Here is a 20951-nt window from a genome sequence, read left to right on the forward strand (position 1 = left end):
GTTAAAAAAGAGCTTATGAAGACTGGTCTAGAAAGTCTTCCACATTAGTCAAACTCCCCCTGCACATACTTGATTTAATATAGCCAGAGTCAAGAGACATTCTACACAAAAATCCCACATCTAAAAATATGGTGCTTAGCAGAAATCATAGGTATGGCTGTTTTAGATTAATCAGCAAAAGGTCTGCAGTTTTCTCTGCTATTCTTTTAGCTGAGACTTCATAAATACATAATGACCTCCACTTTCAACTAATACAAAAATGTACATGTAAATATAGTTTTGCAATGGAGTGGCCCCCGATCTAGTTCAAGACAAGCTTTAGCAACGTTAGTCAATAATTGTATAAATGTTCTTGGATTGCTTTCTTGTATTATATACTCTAGTTGTTTGCAGCATTTAATTATTTAGATTTCGATAACTTGAGTGAACAAATAGAATTTGGTCACATCTGTTGCTCATAAAGCAAGTGCTAGAGTTTGCAGAAGGTTTTTGAGCAGCTGAAAGGTGATGAAATTTAAAACTGTCTGTCAGTAGAAGCAAAGATTATGCATATTCAGTCTTCCTGAGTTTAATCTTCTAAACCTACTAATGTGAACATGGAATCCCTTGAAAAATACAAGGTAATATAGCAGATAGCTAGCAACTGCAAAAACATTAAAGCATATACTGTTTTTGCAGTATTTGCCATGTGCTTGATAAATCTGAAACTTGAACAGCTGAGAAAAGTTCATCTTTAATATCTGCATGCAGTCCCGTACCTTAATGTGTTTTGTTTTTTTCCCTGCCAGGAATCAGGATCACATGTGAATAGCTGTAGGATAAAGTGGACTGTATGGTGGGATTTGGAGGTACCTGAGATTGAACTTCCCCTGAAATCCAGAGATCGGAACAGACTATTTTGTCAAAAGTTTTTATTTATTTATTTTAGTATTTTTATATCCATTCAGTCTTTCTCAGATTCTTGTAGGCCCTTGCTTGCAAGGGAACCCTTACTTGTCTGTAATCTGTAAGGAATCTAGTGGGTTGGTGTGGTGTGGTGTGTTGTGTGTGTTGTTTTTTTTGTTTTTTTTTTTTCCTTTCTGTTTAGCACTAATGAGTTCAGCGTTGATTTTTTTTATTTCCTGGTCACAAGTAACCTGATTACTGTTAATAGGAGTGCTGCTGTCACATGGATATGTTTAATCTTCCCAGATTTCAAAAGCTTATATAAAACATATAGGATAAGTGTCTATAGTCAGAAAGGTTATGTGTATATTGTTGAATAAAAGCAGGCCAGGGTCTGACTTCTGCCTCATAGCATGGCTCATCTCGGCATACTGAAAACTTCCTCATCTCCTACTCCAACCAGAGTAGCTGCATTCAGGCTGGCTTTTGGGAGCAGTCTATGGCACATAACATCTCCATCGCAGTGCCAAGCAGAAGCTGGGACAGGTTAATTGGCATTGGCCAAAATCCAGCCAAGGAGTATGCTAAATGCTAAACAGTATGGGATGATTACTGTGCACTCTCCCTGTTCTGTTTACTGGCATAATGTGGCCACATAGAGGAATCGGGCGATATCAAGCCCAGTAAAACTTGAGAAGATAAAGTTGAATTTTAAAGCTGGCATATGAAGTCTGTGTGCTGACTGCTTTTATTAAATGAGTATTTCATTTGCATTAAAGTGTCCTTAACAGGAATATCAATGTTTCATCATCACTGCTCTGGTATTTTGGGAGTTTTCAGTTTAAATGTATATAGCAGACTTTTAGCCTTTCCCAGTGAAGTTCACAAAAAAGATGTTTGCATTTTCAGTTCCTTTCTTAGTGAATAAGCAGAGTCTACTACTATTGTGAAAGAGAATGAAATAAAAAACAATGAAATTTGATTAAGTACTGCTCAGGGAAGGACTTAGTCATGAGATGTAAAGCCACTTGAATGGCACTGAGTGCGACAGTATGGTTGGAAGAGATTTGGATGTTTCCTGCATGCAGATACTGAATGTGAAGGCTGTTAAAGTTTGCTGGTATGGGCTGCTTGCTCTGCCTGCTGTGGTCCCTTTTGGGTGAAATGGCTTTAACATGCGACTTCTTTTCCATAGTGTCGTTCCCCCCCTCCCCCCCCCCCAAAAAAAAAAGTTGGAGAAGTAGAAGAATAGCTACTTGGTTTGTCTCCTCTGCCACTGTGAAACAGTCTTGGAGAAATTTAAAAAAGAGATGAAAAGCAGCAGTCTGGATAAAACACACCAATAGTATTGCTGTTCAGTCCTCCCAGGTACAGCAGGCTAACTGGGAGTCCAAATGTGCTTCTGTTCCAATCATATCTCCTTCACATTTGGACAGTAGATCTGCTCTGTCTGGGAAGTATGATTCTGTTTTTAACTAATGTAAATTTTAAAAAATCTTTGATTACCTGGGGCATTTTGTTTATTTGGGCCTTTGCATAAATAATTCTAAAATGTCTTGGCAGGAGAAGACCTAAAACCCAGGTCCTGGGTCAATAATATAAAATTAGGAAAATTCTGAGAGTGAACCTGGAAAGTTAAACCTATTAATTCCTACTCTGATCACCTTTTTCTCTACTCTACACGCTTGCATTGGGTGAGGGCTGGACTGCAACGCCAGTGTGCTATTCAACCTCCCCTACCCATGTTGTTGTTGCTGGCTTTTACAGCTGGATGGAGAAGCCATTTGGGGGTTTGGATTGCAAAGCTAACATGCTTCTGTAGAATAAAATAGGGATCAAAAGTAGCTGGTATGCGAGTATTACATCTTTTACTTTCATAGAACATACCTCGACTGGAAGCTGCTCTTTCCATGGGGACAAATGGGACCGGGTAACACGGTCTCTGTTTAGGAGTCAGGAGCTTTCCTTTTTTCACTGACAATGCAGGGAGTCTTATATTAAACGTCAGAATGGACGCTGCAAATGTTTCCCATCTGTAGCTTTTGCTAGCTATGAGGAAAAGATCAAGAAGACTGATGAACTGCTATTCCGTGCTCTTGCTGAGGTGAGAAATGTCGTATTAACAATGTGTTTGTGTCTTGTGTGGTGGTGTGTTTTTTTTTTTTTTTTTTTTTTTTTTTTTTTTTTTTTAAATGCAGCAATAAAAGTCATGGGTCTACTGTTGCCATGAGACCAAGGGGTAAGAATCTGTCTGTACTTTGCCTTTAAGGAGTAAGCCTATGTGTGGGCTACCTTTCACTTTACCTAAGGCTTCAGTTTGTAAAGATTTTTCATGTGTTAGAAGAGATGGTCCTCATTTTTCTAGTTCTCCCTATGTTCAAGCTGTGTGCTTTAACACTAAGTGGAGAGGTATGTACCTAGCCGGAGGCTGACGTGCACTCCGTTTTACAACTAAGAATGGAAATCTTTTGATAATGCAATTCAGTATGTTATCTTTCTGCCTCTGAATATTTTAGTTGTGAACTGCAAAAAACACCCTTTCTGAGGAGGGAGGAAAAAAAGTGGGGGTGGAGCACATGCCAGGAATTTCCCGGCAACTGACATATGAACTCGTTCTGGTCACCAGCAGTCTAGAGTTGGTTCCTCCAAGATTTTGCTACTATCAGATTTTTGCTGGGACAGTAGGGCTCCGTTATGGTTGGACAGATGTTAGTTGTAAGTTTTTACTCACGTTTTTATACTGTTTTGTTCTTGCTGCTGGCGGTCGCTATTACCCATTGCTTGGGATTGAAATGTAAAGAACATGAATATCCCTTTGGTGAAAAATGCTGCAAAGACTGTGCTCCTGGTAAGTAATATTCACTGAATATTGGTTGTATTTACTAGATGTAGTATCTATCAGTTAAGAACCCAGCGGTGGTGGAAAATAGATTGATAGTTGAAAATGCCATACAGATGTATGAAGCATAACAGAAAAAAGCATTTGAGCATTTCACATCCTTCTAGTTTGACAGAAGTTATTTCTGTAATGTATGGAATTTAGGAACTCTTTGCTGAGAGAGTCAATGTTCTTTAATTTCATTTGTGTGGCTTAATTTCCTTAATGTGTTAGACTGGTGCATTTTCATTGTGGGAGTATGAGTTGAGAAAAAATATTTATGTTGTTATCCTTTTACTTATTTAAGAAAATACAACTAAGAAATATTGCATAATAATGGAAAACTTCAGGTAATTAAGTCTGTCGCTAAAGATTATTTAAAAGCTTTCTTTTATAGCAAGGTTTGTGCTAGCTAAGACTTGGATTTTTTTTTTTTTTACAGCAAAAATGTAACACCATATAGTAAATGAAAATTGAAAAATTATAAAAGTTACGCGTACAATATTTTTTCCAATGGTCTATGAACAAATGCCGCTCCCCTGCCCCGTGAAGGACATTAGCTCTTTGCTTGATCCCTGAAACTAGATTGGCAAAGCCTAACTTGCCCAGAAATGTGTGTGGTGTTTGTTTTTGTTGCAGAAACTGAATGAATCTGGATGTTTTAGGTAATGTACTTGTTGGGTGTATGGGGGTTGGTTTTTTTTTTTTTTTTTCTCCCCCTCACAGCTGCTGTAACAATCAGTGAGTATCTCTGCAGGCAATGCTGAGAGGGGCAAAAGCGAAATATCTAACATCAAGTACTTTTAATAGTTGGGATTTCATTACAGAAATGACTTGATGGTGCAGAGTAACCACAATTAACAGGTGATACTACTGTTCAAGGAGCAAGCAGTTGACAAAGTACCTTTAGTACAGTCAGCACTGACAGATGAGTACATCTTTACTTCTAGTGAGAGATTAGATCATGTCTGTAAATGCAGTTTCAACTAATCTTGTCTGAGTTTTTATATGTATCTTTCAACATAGATTTACTTTCTATTTTTATAATTAAGCCTGCTACACAAAATGGATGTATGAACTGATACAATAGAAGTTGAAACTAGTAGCATCTTCGAAGGTGCTGATTGGAATAGATCCCCATTCAATCAGAGATCTAAGACTTGAGGCATTTTATTGCATGTTCCCCAAACTATTGAAGTCTGTGTGCTTCTGAACTCTGAGGAATTAGTCACTGTATGTGGATACAGATAATTCTTTATCTCTAGAAGTGTTTTGTTCCTCCTTACTCTGAAAGAACTTTTATCAGTTTTTTGCATTGGAATCAAATCTGTAGCTGTTGGGAAAGTGAATTAACTTGCATTGTGGTCACTAAAAATCGCTTGTCTCTTGACAGTGATAACACCCGAAATACAGAGAAAATGAGTGAGATAGAAACTTGGTGCTCATTGTTTGCCTACAGAACGAGAAAATGAAAGAAACAAACTCTGAGAATAAGGGCATATTTGAACGCAACTGTAAAACTTTGGTCATTAAAACTGTCTATGGTTCCTGCTTTGCTTGTGCCACATGGACAGAAGCTAGTGAGACGGAAGGAACATGTCTGACTCCTTTTTCCAAGGTCTACCATTGACTGCTGTTTCAATTTGGGCAAACCACTTCACTCACAAGGCTTGTCATCCCAGTCTGCAAACCTGATGCTCTGTGAAACAGTGCTGTATACCACATAGGTTGGGAAAATAGAATTTGTGGGTGAAAGTGTTCAGAGCTTGGTTCTAAATGCAATGTGTGATACCATTCAATGTTTGGAGTAGTAACAGATGCCTGCCTCACATCTTGCTCTGTCTCACTGTTTATGAAATGGAGATAGTAACATCTTTGATGCTCATGGGTGCCAGCATAGTTGCATATCAAAATACAGCCCCATTTATTCATGCTTAATGGGTTTTAGGATCTCCAGAAGAAAGATACAACAAACATTTGTTCCTGACTGCTCCACTGATGAATTGCCTGTGAATCTGTGTGGTACCTGTTGCTCTTATGTACCTGTTTTGGGGGGATTATTTTGAGTTGAATTGCATGATTGTTCTCATGGCAGAAGGCAAGATCTGTCACGAAGCTACTGTATTACACAGATATCAGACCTATTACCATAGTAAAAGCGGCTTGCTTTTTTTTTTTTTTTTTTTTTTTTCCCCTCTCACTTTTGCTGCAAACCCTGATATCTAAGCCATTTTAAAAGGTGATTTAGAGAAGTAATACTTGGAATGCACTGGGAAAATCGTTTGGGGCATTGCCTCAATTCTCAGCAAGTTATCAGGCCCCTGCTAGCCTGTTAACTGCTTAATTTACAGTGATTTTTATAGGACAAAGTTTTGGGGGCTTCTGGCTCTAATCTGCTGAACATTCTTAGTCAGAGTTTTGAATGGAAGTGTGACTTAGGGCACTCTTTCATTCTAATGTATGGGAATGAAGAGGACTTTTTTTTAAGTTTCTCCTTCTACTTGATCTTTGTTTTAGGTGAAAGAATGAGAAACCGCTGCACAGCAACAACAGAAACAGTCTGTGCCCCCTGTCAAGATGAATACTTTAGTACTGAGCACAACCACAGCTTCTGCAAGAGTTGTACAGTCTGCAACACTAGTAAGTCAGCTGTATAGTGGTCATTTCCTTATATGAATTTGAGAGCAAATCACTCTTCATATGCTTTCTCATCTTTGCTTTCTCCTTGAAGGCTGGTATTATAAAGCGCCTGTGTCTTACCTGAAAGGATCAAATCCAAAGACTTTCAGGGTTATCATTTCAGTAGCTTGTATCTTCTGGTCCCTACTAATGATAGAACCTTCAGAGGGATTGTTAAACTGCTTGAAAACTGGTATCCTAAGAATTATTACTAAACTTTGTCCTCTGCAGAGTGTTTCCGCACACGGTGGATAGGCACTGAGTAATTTGATGTGTGCTGTGTTCTGTTGTCCCTAGGGAAGGGGAGCATGGAGGTGAAGAAGTGTGAGAAGACCTCTGACAGAATTTGCATGTGTATTGCAGGTTACATGCCAGATGCCAAATATACACTGGGTAGTGGTAAGTTAGTGATGGCTGACTCTCCAACCTCTGACCTGCACCTCAGATGAGGTGGTTATTTTTTCCTAGTGCAGAAACTATTTTTTTTTCTTTCATTTACATCTCCAAGCAAGTGTTAGCAGCAGGGCAGTTGTACAACTGCTGCTCTTTGATTTCTGAGCTGTCGGAGATGTTAATGCTCTCTTTGTTAATATCCATAATTAGCCTGCAGAGAAAGCAGAAAACCTAGCCAGTTGCATACTAAAAAGGACCATTGACCGTGTTGTCTTGCTCCTGAACCATTGTAGACTATGTTTTCTAGAGGCTGTGTGGGTTTTGTTGGGTCTATTCTAGAAGTTAGTCTATTAATATAAGCTATTAGCGCAGTTACTGTTTAACTGTTATGTAATGTTGCTAAGTCAGGTCCAATTCTGTCTTTTTTTCAGTATGCTCACCATGTCGTGAAGGGTTTTATTCTACAGGGGGGAATGAAAGCTGTCGACCTTGGACCAAGTATGTATCACTGATCCAAACACAGTCAGTGCACTGTTTTGCGTTTACTTCTGTAGCAATAAATGCCCAAGCCATGCTGAAAGCTGGTGTATAGAATAAGCTGGCAGTAGATGCAGTGAAACCATGTTCCTGATGGACTCTCAGGAGTCCTGAACAGCCTGTACACTGGTTTGAGGCATCTGTCTGTCTTCTGCCCTTTCCCTTTTCACGTGGTAACAACACTATTTTCAGTCTTTTCTAAAAGTCTGGATGTGTTTCTGTAGCAAAAGGCTCCCTTACCGAATGCAGCTGTGCTCCAAGGCTGCTGTGTGCACAGACACTAAGAAAAATAGATAACTGGATCACTTCAGCTTTTTTTCACTGATAACTTTGATACCAGAAAATTACTTGTTCTTCACATACTTGTAGAATCCCAAAAAGGTGAAGCTTGAATTTGTAGTGATGAAGCAAGGGTCACAATGTTCGCTTACTTGTTCCATGCAAGTCATTTATAAAGTCCATATTGAAACTATTTGAAAAACTACACTAATTTATTTTACATCTCTAGCTGTAGTGTTCTTGGAAAAAAGACTCTTCGTACAGGGACGAAAACAGAGGATGCTGTTTGCAGCAGCCAGGTGACCCAGCCAGCTACCTCTTGGAGTGTAACATCTGCTTTGCATCTTTCCACCATCCACCGCAGGAATAAGATGTCAACTGCAATGCTCTCCCCGTCCAAATCCAGCATGGTCCCTTTTATCGTTTGCCCGGATAAGAACAGCCCCACAGAGACTAACTGGGGTAAGGAGAGGGAATGGCCAAGTCTAGTCTATTGGTAGTTACTAAGGCTGGTCAGAAATTTTCACTTGAAACTGATTTCATCAGAAAGGAAATCACACTCCTTCTCAGAAGCAATATCTGTTTTTTGTTTTGTTTTGTTTTTTTAATACAGTCTTTCAGTGAGCCATGCACAGGGTTCCCGACTTCCTGGTGGCTTGTTTGGGGGCTGAGACTTTTAGACTCTGTGGTTCAGGGGTGCTCCCTGTCGAGCTGACTGCTTGCATGAGATCTGGAGTTCTAGGCTCTGTATTTTGAAGCCAGAAAGTCCTGGAAACTCCAGCCAGAACAATGATTCTCTATTGGTGTATCCTTTCTCTGTTTTTCCAGGTCCTTTATCACTTATCCTTATTTGTCTGATATTACTTGTGGTGTCTGGAATGTCCATCTTCCTGTTGATTATCCAAGCAGCCAAAAAAGAGACTAAGACGAGGCCTTGTAGGAACAACCATCGGGGTGAGTTGCTTTTTAGGGAGAGACCATACAGAGAAGAGAATAATCGGGGCCTGCTAGTTGAGCTTGGGTAATTGTTTCCATTAAAATGAAATTACCTGGCTGGGTAGCATGGTGTCACCTGCAGTTAATGCTGATACTCAATTCTCTGGTCCCGATGCACTGGAGGTGTCAGTGTCTTGGGTTTGTACTGTAGAGCACAGACTCCCCTATTACCATGCAGGAAGATTGAGTTTATAGAGAGTGCTGATGGAAATAGACATGAAGTTGTTTGTACTGCTTTTGAGTGAATCCTTAGAGGGCATTAATTCTGGTACATCATTGACTTGTTGACTGTTGTTTATTCTGTGTTCTCTCTGATTTTTGTCTCCTACCTTCTTTCTCCCTGGTCCCCTCCAAAACTAATGTAATAAATTTGAGCAGAAACTTCAATTCAGTGTAGAGAGGATCTAAAACCACCAGTGTCTTAAAGAGTATATTGTGAACGTTTTTTGCTCATGTAGAAGTGAACTGTCTTCAAATGTCTCCTGCAAACACAGGAGAGGTTTGACTGAGAAGAGTTGAGCTCTTTATTCAGAACCAGATGGCAGCCTGGCTCTTGAGTCAGCCCACAGCTGGCTCATGTTCCATTCAGGGAGCAGTGGTAAAGTATTTTTTCATTGTTCCTTACATTTGGTGTTTCCTAGGATTGACTGGAAGAACAAGCACTGACTCAAGTCACTCATATGTACCTAGACATCCATGCAACTAGAAAAGTCCCTGGCTTCCCTTTTGCCCTTCCTTGCCTACTCTGTACATTTTTATTTTATTTTATTTTCCTGTCTTTCAGAAGAACAGAGCTTTCGAGTTCCTATCCAGGAAGAACAAATCGACTCCAATTCCAGTCTCATCAAAAACTGACTCCACATTACCTTAGTGTTTCCTGCATTTCTGAGCCCATCAATTGTAACAAGTAATGTGACAGAGTATTCTGTGGCTATACATGTCAGTGTGTGTAACTGCTTAATTGCACTTCTGTTCCTTTGAGTCTCCTTGATCAACCCGTAGGCATCAGGACCCACGGGAGTAGCTGTTTGTGGTGTAATCATGAGATTCTTTCTCTCTTAAGTGGGTCCTGTGCACAACATCCCTGTTGCCTGGCCCCAAGTAGGTACAGCCCTCTGGGCATCTCTAACCAACTCTGTTTATAGTGATAAGCAATTGTCTTTTGGACTAAAGAAATTGTTTACAAAGCTATAAGAGCTAATCACTGGGGAGATGGAAGAATGGAATGAGGGAAGAGGGAAGAGCTGCTTTATAACAGAGTTTGCTTCTTGTCCTACAATCCTGGGCTGCCAAGGAGGGCATGTTTCTCTTCTCTTGATGCAGCCGTTTCCAGTATTTCAGTCTGGTTTCCATATGAACTTTCCTCCCTTTAGGTAGAGAATCCCCACTCCTCTCCAGCTTCCTTTGTGCTTTCATATTTTCAGCTTTTTTCTTCTTAGTCAAGATGAGTTGTATACACTGACTGTGCCTGCAGAGACAGAGTTGCTATAGCTAGCAATTCTGGTGCTGACACTGCTGACTCTTAGGTGCCAGTTTGAGAGGTGGCAATTGGGTGCCTCTTCTGTCTTTTCTGACTTTCTCTAAACTGACCCATTGAGAAAATGTCATGTTAACATACTGAACAGTGCCTCTATAGCCTGGTCAACAAATGGAATTACTTGTGCTCACAGGGCAGCTCCGGATCTCCAAGTGTTTGTATGTGAAGTATGTGGAAAGTAGAATCTGTGTATTCACTACTAAAAAGCCAAGGGAATAATAATTTCTGATTAGATTCTTATTAGTGGAGACTGTGGTCTAAAACAAGAGGAAAGGCAAAGTACAATTTGTCTGCACTGCAAACAGTAGTAGTTGCTGTATGTAACTGATTTTTTTTTTTCCACAAGCTCTGCACAAACAATGTGCTCTGTGCTTCCTCTTGGTGAACATCCTGTTGTGCTGAATGCCCTGGTGTGTCCACCCTCAGCAGGGGTGAACCTGCATCAGTCAAACTTGGACTTCTCCACAGTAAAATAGTTTAGCTTAAACCACTTCTGTGGGACTTGATTGCTTGCTCAGAAGTAATATTGTGGATGTAGGGGGAACCCACAGGCAAGTTTGGATCGAAACAGTGCTCTGGATTTGGGCAAAACATTTATACATCTTGTTTAGATTTAGGAGCATATACTTGGTCATTTAGAGTTTTTCTGCTGATGAATAACTTTGTGATGGTGTGAAAAGGTCCTCCAGAAATGATTCAAGAAAGAGTATTTCCCCAGCTGTTCTCTTTAGATAAGACACAATAGCTGGACTCTTAAAACAACACAGCGCTGACCCTCTAGAACTTTGAGGGTTGCATTTTAGTAAAGACATGCGGAGATTGTCTAACAGGAGGTAGACACCCAAACTGCTGTCACAATTCATCTGGATGCTCACCTTCTGCATGCTGTCAGGGAAACCTGCACTTAAAACTGAAGAAGTATTCTTGGTCTGGTCTGTGTGCATTTAAAATACACCTGGATGTAAGCCTACATACTATATGAAAGCTAGATTTTTTACTTCTCTAATGTTTTCACAAGTCAATCAGTTTGTAGTTTTAGAGAGCATTCAAATTTTAGATAGCAATTTCAAAAACCTAAAGTGCATGAAAGGCACCTGAAACATTATTGCAAATAGCTTTTGATGTAATTTAAAATACCTCAGTGTAGAAAGTTCAAGAAGCAAACTTTAAAATTATTCTGTAATTCAGAAATGTTTTTCACTTTAAATATAACTCCTTGGTAGATAACTCAGCAGATTATGTATTTTGTATACACAGTACCAAAGCATATGTGAAGATATGCAACAGGAAATGTATTCAAGAATACAGCTGGTGTCCAGAAACATGTTTTTAAACATATATTTTGTTATATGTTATACATATGGTGTACTTAACAGTGGTTTTCTATATTGAAGTGCATATACAATGTATATAAGCATTTGTATTATATACAAAGTATAATAGTGACTTTTTCAAATAAATTGTGACAGTGGTCTAGATTCCCATGTATGATGTGTATGACTGGAGAGAGGAAACAAGCAAGAAGAGGTATTCCAGCATGATTCGCTAGGGTTGGGTGGGAACACAAGATGAACATTGACTTTTTCATTAGGTTCCTGTATCAGGGCCTTTGAACCTCTTCTTAAGAAATGATTCCTGTAGTCACGTATCCTCACAGTGAAGATCCTAAGACCTTAGCTTTGTGTATGGTGTGTGATTGGTGTTTTTTTTTTTTTTTTTTTGGTAAAAGTCACTTGGAGGCCTTTTAGACTACTCTCTTCGTCCTGACCTGGAGTGGCATCTTGTCATACTGTCTTGCCAGCACAGCGAAGGGTGCCCTACTGCTCACTAGTTAAGCTCACTTATACTCACCATACACCATCACAGCTGCTGACTGCTGTGGGTGTAAGCCTGAGACCTTGGACCTTGACTGTTTCCCTGAGTCTATCAACCAGGAGAATTCACTAGTGCTAACTGGAACAAAGAGTGTACATGTGAGAGCTTTTTTTCTATGCAGTCTTGACTGAGGTCTGCCAAAACCATTGCATTTGTTTAGATATGGCCCCAGGAACTAGCTGTGAAAATGTCTCTGGGAGATCCCTGCTCTTGTTGCATAAAAGTGCCATTCTCACAAAAAACAGAATGGCCAAACAGTCAAACCTGTGGCTTAGTAGGCTTAAATTTAATGTGCTGCCTAGCCTCTGCCTTCCTGGGTAACTTCAGAAAGTTGTGTAGTGCTTTGTAAATCAGGCCTGGTAGCAGTTCTGACCTGAGAGCTGCTGGGAGATTTGAGATGGTAAGGCTCAACCCCTTCAAAAATGCCGAGATCAGTGTTGAATGTAAAGGTCTCTGAAAGTGTGCGATGGCTTAAGTGCTGTCATCTTGCAGTGAATGAGGTGGCAGAATACAGTGGATGGATCTGAGAAATGGAATCCGGGGAACACCCAGAAAGTACCTGGAAACAATGGTTATCAAACTTGCAGGCTGCACTTTGGAGGCAGTAAAACTAGCACCATGTTTTCGCAGAACTTTCTGAGCAAAGTGCAGATAACTCATGAGCTATCTGAAGCTGTGGATTATATGAAGAAAATGCAGCTCATGGGAGCACGTGAGCTGTTGGCTTGATAGAGGTGCTGCTATGACATCAGAGCTCCTCTGTGGTGTGGGCTTATTGGTTGGTTCCACGAATCTCACTCTTGATTTCTGCTCTCTGACTTGGCTGTACCGGAAGATGACTGGGTGCATTGTGTTCCTGTGCCTTCCTACAGCCTCCTGACTAGGAGTTTCCTGGGCACTAGGGCTTGAGTTCCCTCTAGCTGAAGAAGGAACTGCCCTGGATGTACACAGCGGAGCTAGCGTAGCTGAGGACAAGTTGCACTTGCACATCCCCATTTGGGAAACTGAAGATAGACAATCCAGAATGTTGTGTGGCTTGAGGCCTGTAATAGCACTTGTGCACTGTGATTGCCGGCTGTTCTGCTACTGCATGCCAGTGAGCCAATCTATGCTGTGCTCTACTGCTGTAGAACCTCTGTATTGAATCACTGTGCAGAACTATAATCTTATCAAAAGAATTAAACCATGATAATGCTTGATAGGATAGGCATTTACAGTTTGATTTTTATTTTTGGAGGATTTGGGTGTTGGTAGGTTTAAATGAATTAACATAGCTATTTTACTGTAAATAAAGGAATAATAATTTTAACAATTGGTCATTTTCAACCATGTAGCTTTCTCCCCCGAAGGCCTGTTCTGGTTTCTCATTCCACAATGAAAACTATAGAACCAACATGTTGTAAACCCCACAATTCTCACTAAAAAGGCAAAAAGTAATTGTGTTAACAGTAGGCAGAGAATCTTGAACAAACTGGTGCTACCCACACTCATTTCATCCTGCATGCCAGAAATGAAACTTTCCCTTCTCAAAGTAGGGACCTGTGTCACAATGTAAGTTTGTGTTTCTCAGTCTTTGACATTTCCCCATTTTGAGGCACTTGCTAAGAGAGACACAGGCTTTATAACTTGTGCTGCTGCTGCTTCATCTAAGCTGATAAAGATAGGGCTATACTAGAATTTTTTTCCAGTGTAATGCAGTAGAGCTAGGGTGTGAGTCCTTTCTTTTTTTTTCTTTTTCTTTTCCTTTTTTTTTTTTTAAAGCCACAAGAGTCTTTTTCTAATTGAAAGGACACCCTTTAGCTTCTTTTATTCTGAAAACCAGTATGACCTGTGCTTTTGGAATGAACTGTATTGGCACTCAAGGTGGTTCATAGAGCTATGTGATTAGTAAGTTAAATGCATCTCAATCACCGCAGGGCCCTGATTCAGTAAGTCATATAAGCACATGCAAAACTGGCTGCTTGATTGTTCTTAAAAACAATCTCTAAAGCTAACAAAAATGTCTATAATTTTGTTTTTTTAGGTAAGAATAAAGTCATTTTTTCATTATTTAACTTTTCAGCTGTGCTAGCCATGAGTTGCTTTCATTTCAGGCCTTGTGTCCAGCCCTTGTCCTTGGTTGTTTGTAATTACTTCCCTCTGAAGACAGAGGTTGGGGCATGAGCTTACTACAACAAAAGGGGAGGATTTCCTTCCCTGCCAACCCCTCCTCTCTTTGTGATTTCTGTCTGAATTTTTTTTCTCTCTCTCTTACGTATGAGGCTGTTGCATGTGGCTTCCTGGAGTTTTAACAGACCTATTTGTTTAAAATGGTTCTGCCTATTGCTTTGTTGCATTCAGCTCTGGAGAAGAATTAGGACAGGCACAGACAGTATTTGTTTGAGAATAACCTTGAAAAAAAAGGATATAAATGAACTGGGTCTCCCAGCCCTTGGAAGCTCCTTTCAGACTGCAGATTTGACAGTAACATATACATATCATGCTTTGGTGGTTATTCTCATTTTTTAAAAAAATGATATGGGCCATAAGTTTATTCTTTTTATCTTCACTTATTATTTTGTCTTTTTTCTACAAATGTACGACAAGTTTCTGCTGCTGTGGCTACCCTAGATCCTTTATCTCATGCATTTTCTCTTCCTCATCACATCCTCTTGTGACTTAGAAGTGCATCAAAGTGACTCAGGTTTGCCATGAGAGACTTCAAAAAGGTCATATCTGATATATACTGTGCCAGGTGGCAAGCTGGAGAGGAAATACACAGCTTGGTAACGTCAAGGAGTTGGGGTTTTTACATCTGTCTGGTTTGGTTTCCCTCTGAAATGTCACTGATATGTTACTACGCAGCCTCTGTTCCTTCCATGGGGATTGCCTTTGCAGGAAGTCACCACATTCAGTGGCCAGGCTGTGCAAGCAATCCAGAGAAGTGACCACAAGACTAATTTCATTGGCTGAGTCAGAGCTCCGATGAGTGCATGCTGCAGGCCCTTACCACTGCTCAAAGGAAAGATCCAGGGGTCTTTGCAAAGCCCTAATTGTTTCAGGGTGAGAAGGATTTAATTTGCCAATGGGACCTGCACATGGCCTCACAGGAACCACCTGTGCTGCTGCCACGCTGTTCAACTCCTGGGATGTGAAGCTTACCTGGTGTTTGCAGGGCAGTAATTCTCCATGTGTGCCAAAAGAGGGCAGGCATTAGCCAGGCTCTGCAAACACCCCGGACTCTGTAAACTCCCAGACTAGCTAGCCCTAGTCACTCCAAAATCTTGAGGCTGGTCTAAAGGTCAGCAGCTGAAAGCAACATTTAACAATTTTGCCCTCTAGTTTCAGGCTACAGATAAGTCAGTGGACCTTAAGCCTTTTTACCCCACTTCTTGGACAGGGCTATGCGAGCTGTTGCTACCCACATGGTGTCCTTCTAAGGGGGCTGATGTCCTTGTGTCCCATACAGGGTCATGCTCAGTGTGTGCTTACTGCGGCGCTGACCTGCGCCCCATGTACGGGGCGTTCCTCTATGCTTTCTGCAGCACATCAGAACTGCTGCTGTGCCACAGGGTTCCCTGTATGACAAGTCATATCACCTGGCATGTCCTAGGACCCCAGTGGGAGAGTAGGAGAACAGACCCCTTTCCTCAGGGATGCTGGAAAACTCAGGGCATTAAAGATGTTAAGGTGCCCAAGCATCATGGTGGTGTAGGCCGTACCTAAGAGCTGGCTGTAAAATGAATTTGTCTGAAATATGTCCAGCTTTCTGGGCACAGAATGTTCACGTGCTGAGAACTGAGCCCTGCTCTGCTGGGTGACTGGGAGTGTTTCTCTCCAGAGGAGTTCATGCTTTTCATGGCAATGAGCAAGGACACAGGTAATGTGTTCCATTTTCTTTCTGGACACTGAAATTTTGCCTGTCAGCCTAGATAAGATGGGATCTGCCTGTCATGAGCAAAGAGTGAGTTAGCAGCTGTCCTTTAGTTGTTTTTTTTTATCGGTCATGAATCACAGGGAATCTTGTGCAATCAGTCTAACTAAAAACCTGGTGAGAGCAAATGTTGTTAACAGTGTGACTTTCCCTGATCTTCTTGCTCTTCTATGCAAGCAACACCTGACAGAGGTTTTGCAATAAGACCAGCCTCCAGCTGTAAAGCTGGGCTAGCATTCCGGCAAGTTCTGGTGTGGAAAATGGCTTGGATCTGAGCAGAAGTCCAGGTACATGAAACTTTGTTTTTTAATTTGTTTCTGTAAATAGGAGGTAACTTGCTATTTGGGCTGTGCCAGGCATAGTGGAGAATCATTCTTTATTCTCTAAACTGAGAACTAAGGGATTAGCCACAAAGAGGCCTCCATTCCAGCAACCGCTGTTTCTTAGAGGTGTGATATACTACCTCTGTATCAGGCAATGATTTGTAGCCCACAACATCTACCGACTTCTGACCGTGACGGGACCTGGAAGACTGGTCACAGAGGCAAGATTCTCCCACTGCTAAATGGGACAGTCTTACCATTGCTGCAGAGCTCAGAGCTCCTTTGCAGCTGTAGAATCCTTTGTCCAGGAAAGGTCTAGGATGGGAGTAACACCTTTTGTAGGTGTGATGGCATAGTGAAGGTATCTATAACTAGACTGACCAAAAGTTGGATTCCAAGAACATAGGCAAATTATGACAACTGCATGTGAATCCTTTAGATAGCAATGGAGTTTCCCACAGTGAGACAAAAACAGCTTATGAGATGGAACTTACACGGCAGTTTATACCTCAGTCCAGCATGTTTCATTAGTCATTCAGAAATTGCATCGACTTCATGTGAACAAACTCTTACTTGTAGGAGAACTGCATGGCTTGCTTCTTTGATCACTCATTATGGGTAATCAGCAAAATCTCAATGTCAGGAAACCAAGTACTCTCCCTGGCCTATGACTGACGACATTAAGTCCAACCAGTGTCAGTAAAGCCACTAAACTTGCAGGAACTAATTACATGTTAGAGAAGTGATTGTACCCTTTGCTTTTTTTTTTTTCTTTTGTTTTTCCCAAAAGGTTAGTGATTTGGACAGTTCAGCAAAATCATGGCTCCACTGGCCCCAAGCTAAAAGGAAACTAAAATTAGGTGCCTGGCAATGTGTGTAATGTTCAGCACACAGCTGGATACCATTATGGTGGGCAAAAGTGGAACTCCTAGCCAGCTTTGTAAGTACTCTTGGAAATGTGTGCCTTGAAGACAGAGATGAAAGTTGCGCTATCTGTGCATGGCCGTGGGTGGAAGAACCCACTGGTTCTCTCTTCAAATCTCATCCTTGAGCACTCTTTCTAGTGTCATGTGTACAGACCATGGTAGCACAGAGCAGAGAGAAAGGATTGGGGGATCTGTAACATCTCTTCTGTTCCACCACTGTGTACACTGTTTCAGCCTTAGTCTGCCCTGAACTTACAGCTATACATGGACAGGGGCAGGTGTGGCTGGAAGACACTCTTTGCTCCTCTAGAGGCTGAGATAGGAGGTGAGTTGCTGCAATTGTGGTCTTTTGCCATACATGCTTCTGTGCCTCCCTTCTTTGCTGGAAGGAGAAGCCCATCTTTCTCATGTCTCCTGATACACAGCAATGAGGCCCCACACTCAGAACTGAGTTTCATTTCCTTGAGATAGTCATGAAAAATTAAGACCTCCTCATCCAAGTCTGAGGAACAAGAGCCTGACATGTTAGTCACCCTTCAGTTCAAACTCCTGTACAAGCCCTTGGGGAGCCTCTCTTGAAAGGGACAGTGGCAGCAGCATTAGGCTGCTCCTTTTTAATGGAAGCTAGGAACTCTGGACCCTGAGGCATTTCTGCCTCAGCCTCTAGATTCGTTTCTTTGCCTGGTCTAGACTGTACCATGTTTCCTGTTTCAGGCAAAGGAGAAACCACTGCATGTTGTATGTGCTCAGGCAACCTTGAAGACCACATTGCTTCCTATGGCCTTTCCAACCCTTGGGGTTACAATTTTGAACGTTGGTCATATGGGTTGAAAAAAGCTCTCCAGGCCACAAAACTTCTGTTTCTGGAGGAAGATAAAGCCTGTGAAGATTACTTGTTAAAAAGTCTAGTTTAATTAAAAAATACTCTAGTTAATCCCCTAGTTGCTGCTGATTAAACCCACCAAAGAGGTGATGAGGAAGTGGAAGCTACTGCTTATTGATGAGTGTAATGGATCTTTGTTCTATTCGTAGATGCAGAGCATTCTGGAAACTCTATCGGATCTGTACCAGGCAGTAGCATGGAACCTAGCAGCATCGACATACATCACCTATAGGACTGAACAAGAAAGGGGTCAGCAGATGAAATGTCACTACCTCAGAGACAGGTAAGATTAGCTTTAGAAAACCCCCAAAGATTTTGCAGCCAGATAGTCAAGTTGTCTCTGAAAGGTCACTGCTGACTTTAGTGGTTTAGACTTGGCATGTACAACTATTGTTTGTGATCTGACTGTAAATGTTCCATCATCTGGCAGTATCTGAGCATGACTGTAATGCTTGAACAAGAATGAAAACATGTACAGACCAATTCAGAAAGCACCAACATTCAAAAAAGACAGAGGGAAAGAAATGGTTAATTTCTAGGTCTGATAAGCACCTGCTCACCAGCATCCTGATTATGTTATCAGTTATGCCAACTAAGTGCCTGCAGGATTTGCCAGGGCTGGGGTACCCTTGTCTACCATCTGCCAGCTGTCTCTGTAGCACCTTTGGAGGTCCCTTCCCTATTTTGGGGTTTATGATGCTGAGCAAAAAGTCTGGTTAAAGTTCCTGTTTGAGATTTAAGTAGTGCTAATTATTAACGTTCATCTTTGAACTTCGGGGAAATGGCCATTTCCTTCACCTGGAATCATTGTCCCTTCTAGTATACATGGTCTAGTCTGTTGATACTGCTATACTTCTCCTTCTAAAGATGAAAAAAAGTAAGGCATCAGGAGTCTAAGTGTGCTGCCTAACTTAGAGTTCAGGTCTTTTACTACTCAAATCTTTGTTAGTTATAAAATTACCTGTCCTAACTGTTGCTGGTAGTAATATTTCTTCCTGTTGTTTTTTTCAGCAGCATTAATTATCAGTGGCTGGTGTGCCAGGTATTCCAGGGGTATGGCCTTGAGGAGTAGCTTCTAGAAAGTGATGCTAAATGACTCTCGGCTCCTCAGGACTCCAGCCTTGGCATCAGGACAACTGTCAGCGTTCTAACAGGGTTTGTCTTCTCGGCATTGATATTAGCAATGGGACTCTACCCAGGGTGCAAGTACAGGTAACAAAGCCTGAGAAAGTTTCTGGGAGCGGGCCAAGCCCCTCAGCAACACAGAGCTGATCCCATCTCTTCCTATTCCTGAGTTATGTTTCTCTCTGTACATCTCCCTAACAAATGATTTGTCAAGATTACTCCTTAGACCATTTGTGATATGTATCCTACAAATTCTGTGTTGCTATCTACTGCAAGTGAGTTTGCAGCCCTTTTATGTCTGCAGGAAGCCTACACACTATTGCTTAATGAAACTGGGAGCACCTGACTTCAAAGGCAGATGCTGCTGGGAAGAAGAAATCATGGCTGGGGGATGGAAAAAGTGGAAGGGTGAATTTGGCAAGTATCTTGCATACAAGAGCAGTAGCTGCACTTGTTATCAATGCAGATGTGAGTTGCTCTGCCCCCAGGAGTTATATCTTCTGCCACAATAGAGTGGAGGGCCTTCAGTGTGCTCCAGGTCTTCCTTGCCCTATTGTGTAAGGAGGAACATTTTCAAATGGTACTGCAGCCAGAATGCCACAGCATGAATCTTAATGTGATCATGGTAAGGATTTTGGAACAAGTTTTCCATATTGAAACAACCTATTTAGTTGTTTTAAGAGCCAGGGATGATAAAAATATCCTCAGAGTTGGTCTGGGTATGTGTACAATTCAGAAGCAGTCGTAACACTGATTTGTCTGCAGTGTATATTGCTGCAGTGTCCAGTGTTTTTGTCTAAGAACTTGTCTTCATCATAAGACACTGCAGAGTCTGTTAGAGCGCAAGGCAAAATTTTGCAGGCTGCTGAGTGCATTCTGCTTTCTGTATGAGGGAAGCACCCTGACCAGTGTGAGTAGCTCTTCCTGTCCCTGTGTTGAACAAGCATTGCAGTAATGCTCTTTGGATGAGGTGAGGAAAGGAACCCTGACATGAGGGACTGGATCCAAGAACTGTGGCGTCCAGCAGTCTTTGTGGCTGGTTGGGCAGCAGCTGCAGAAGGAAGTGTGTCTCTGGGTTTGCAGTGTAGTATGAGTGGTAGAGGGGACAGGCTGTGGCAATTACAACCAATGCTGTGTGGTAAGAAGAAGGGATCTTCTGTGTGGCAGAAGTACAAAGGAGGAGGACTTTTGCTTCAAAAACATAAATATTGGCGTGCTAAGGGCATTGCATGACAATGACTGCAGAGGCCTGCTTGCAGCTAGTTTGGATACCAGCTTTTGATAGAAAGCTTTTATCAAGCATTTTTATGAGTACAAGCAGCTTTGCAGCATACATTTGGAAAACTAGAAGGGACTATTGCATACCAAACATATGCGACTGTCTCCTGCCCAGGGCAGAAACATGGGTAGATACCTGAATAGACCAAGGACTAAGTGAAGAGTGCATTGGCTGATCTGCTCTTTGACATCTGGAGATGAGTCTTCAGGAAGAAGTGTAGAACACACTGAAGGGGGAGGGACAGTGTATGGCTGGGAAGATTGTCCAGGCTACCTTGGCTGTGTATTTAACTAAAGAACTAACACTGCAAATGTCAAGTGCTGTAGACATGGCATTTTCCACAAACATTCATCTCTCATCACAGGTCTGACTCTCCCTTGCCTTGACCTATGTGTCATTGCACGCAGTGTGGAAAAGAATCCGTTAAAAACTGCCTCTGCATC

General features: G+C 41.5%; 1 protein-coding gene across 1 annotated transcript; it reads left to right on the forward strand.

The window, feature by feature from the left end:
- Window positions 1-3588: 3588 nt before the first annotated feature.
- TNFRSF4 (TNF receptor superfamily member 4) lies at window positions 3589-11662 on the forward strand. The gene is made up of 7 exons (XM_013956053.2): window positions 3589-3733; window positions 6281-6403; window positions 6740-6841; window positions 7267-7333; window positions 7881-8113; window positions 8480-8605; window positions 9432-11662. The coding sequence occupies exons 1-7, from the start codon at window positions 3592-3594 to the stop codon at window positions 9500-9502; spliced, it is 864 nt and encodes a 287-aa protein (XP_013811507.2). The 5' UTR covers window positions 3589-3591; the 3' UTR covers window positions 9503-11662.
- Window positions 11663-20951: the final 9289 nt, after the last annotated feature.

This window comes from Apteryx mantelli, chromosome 26 (genome assembly GCF_036417845.1).
Source record: "Apteryx mantelli isolate bAptMan1 chromosome 26, bAptMan1.hap1, whole genome shotgun sequence".
Taxonomy (NCBI): domain Eukaryota; kingdom Metazoa; phylum Chordata; class Aves; order Apterygiformes; family Apterygidae; genus Apteryx; species Apteryx mantelli.

Excerpts from the sequence above, each read along its gene's own strand:
- TNFRSF4 (XM_013956053.2), top strand. The coding sequence starts at position 3,592 with ATGTTAGTTGTAAGTTTTTACTCACGTTTTTATACTGTTTTGTTCTTG. Across the intron at positions 6,404-6,739 it reads TTGTACAGTCTGCAACACTA|GGAAGGGGAGCATGGAGGTG; the intron begins GTAAGTCAGCTG and ends TGTTGTCCCTAG. Across the intron at positions 8,114-8,479 it reads CCCCACAGAGACTAACTGGG|GTCCTTTATCACTTATCCTT; the intron begins GTAAGGAGAGGG and ends CTGTTTTTCCAG.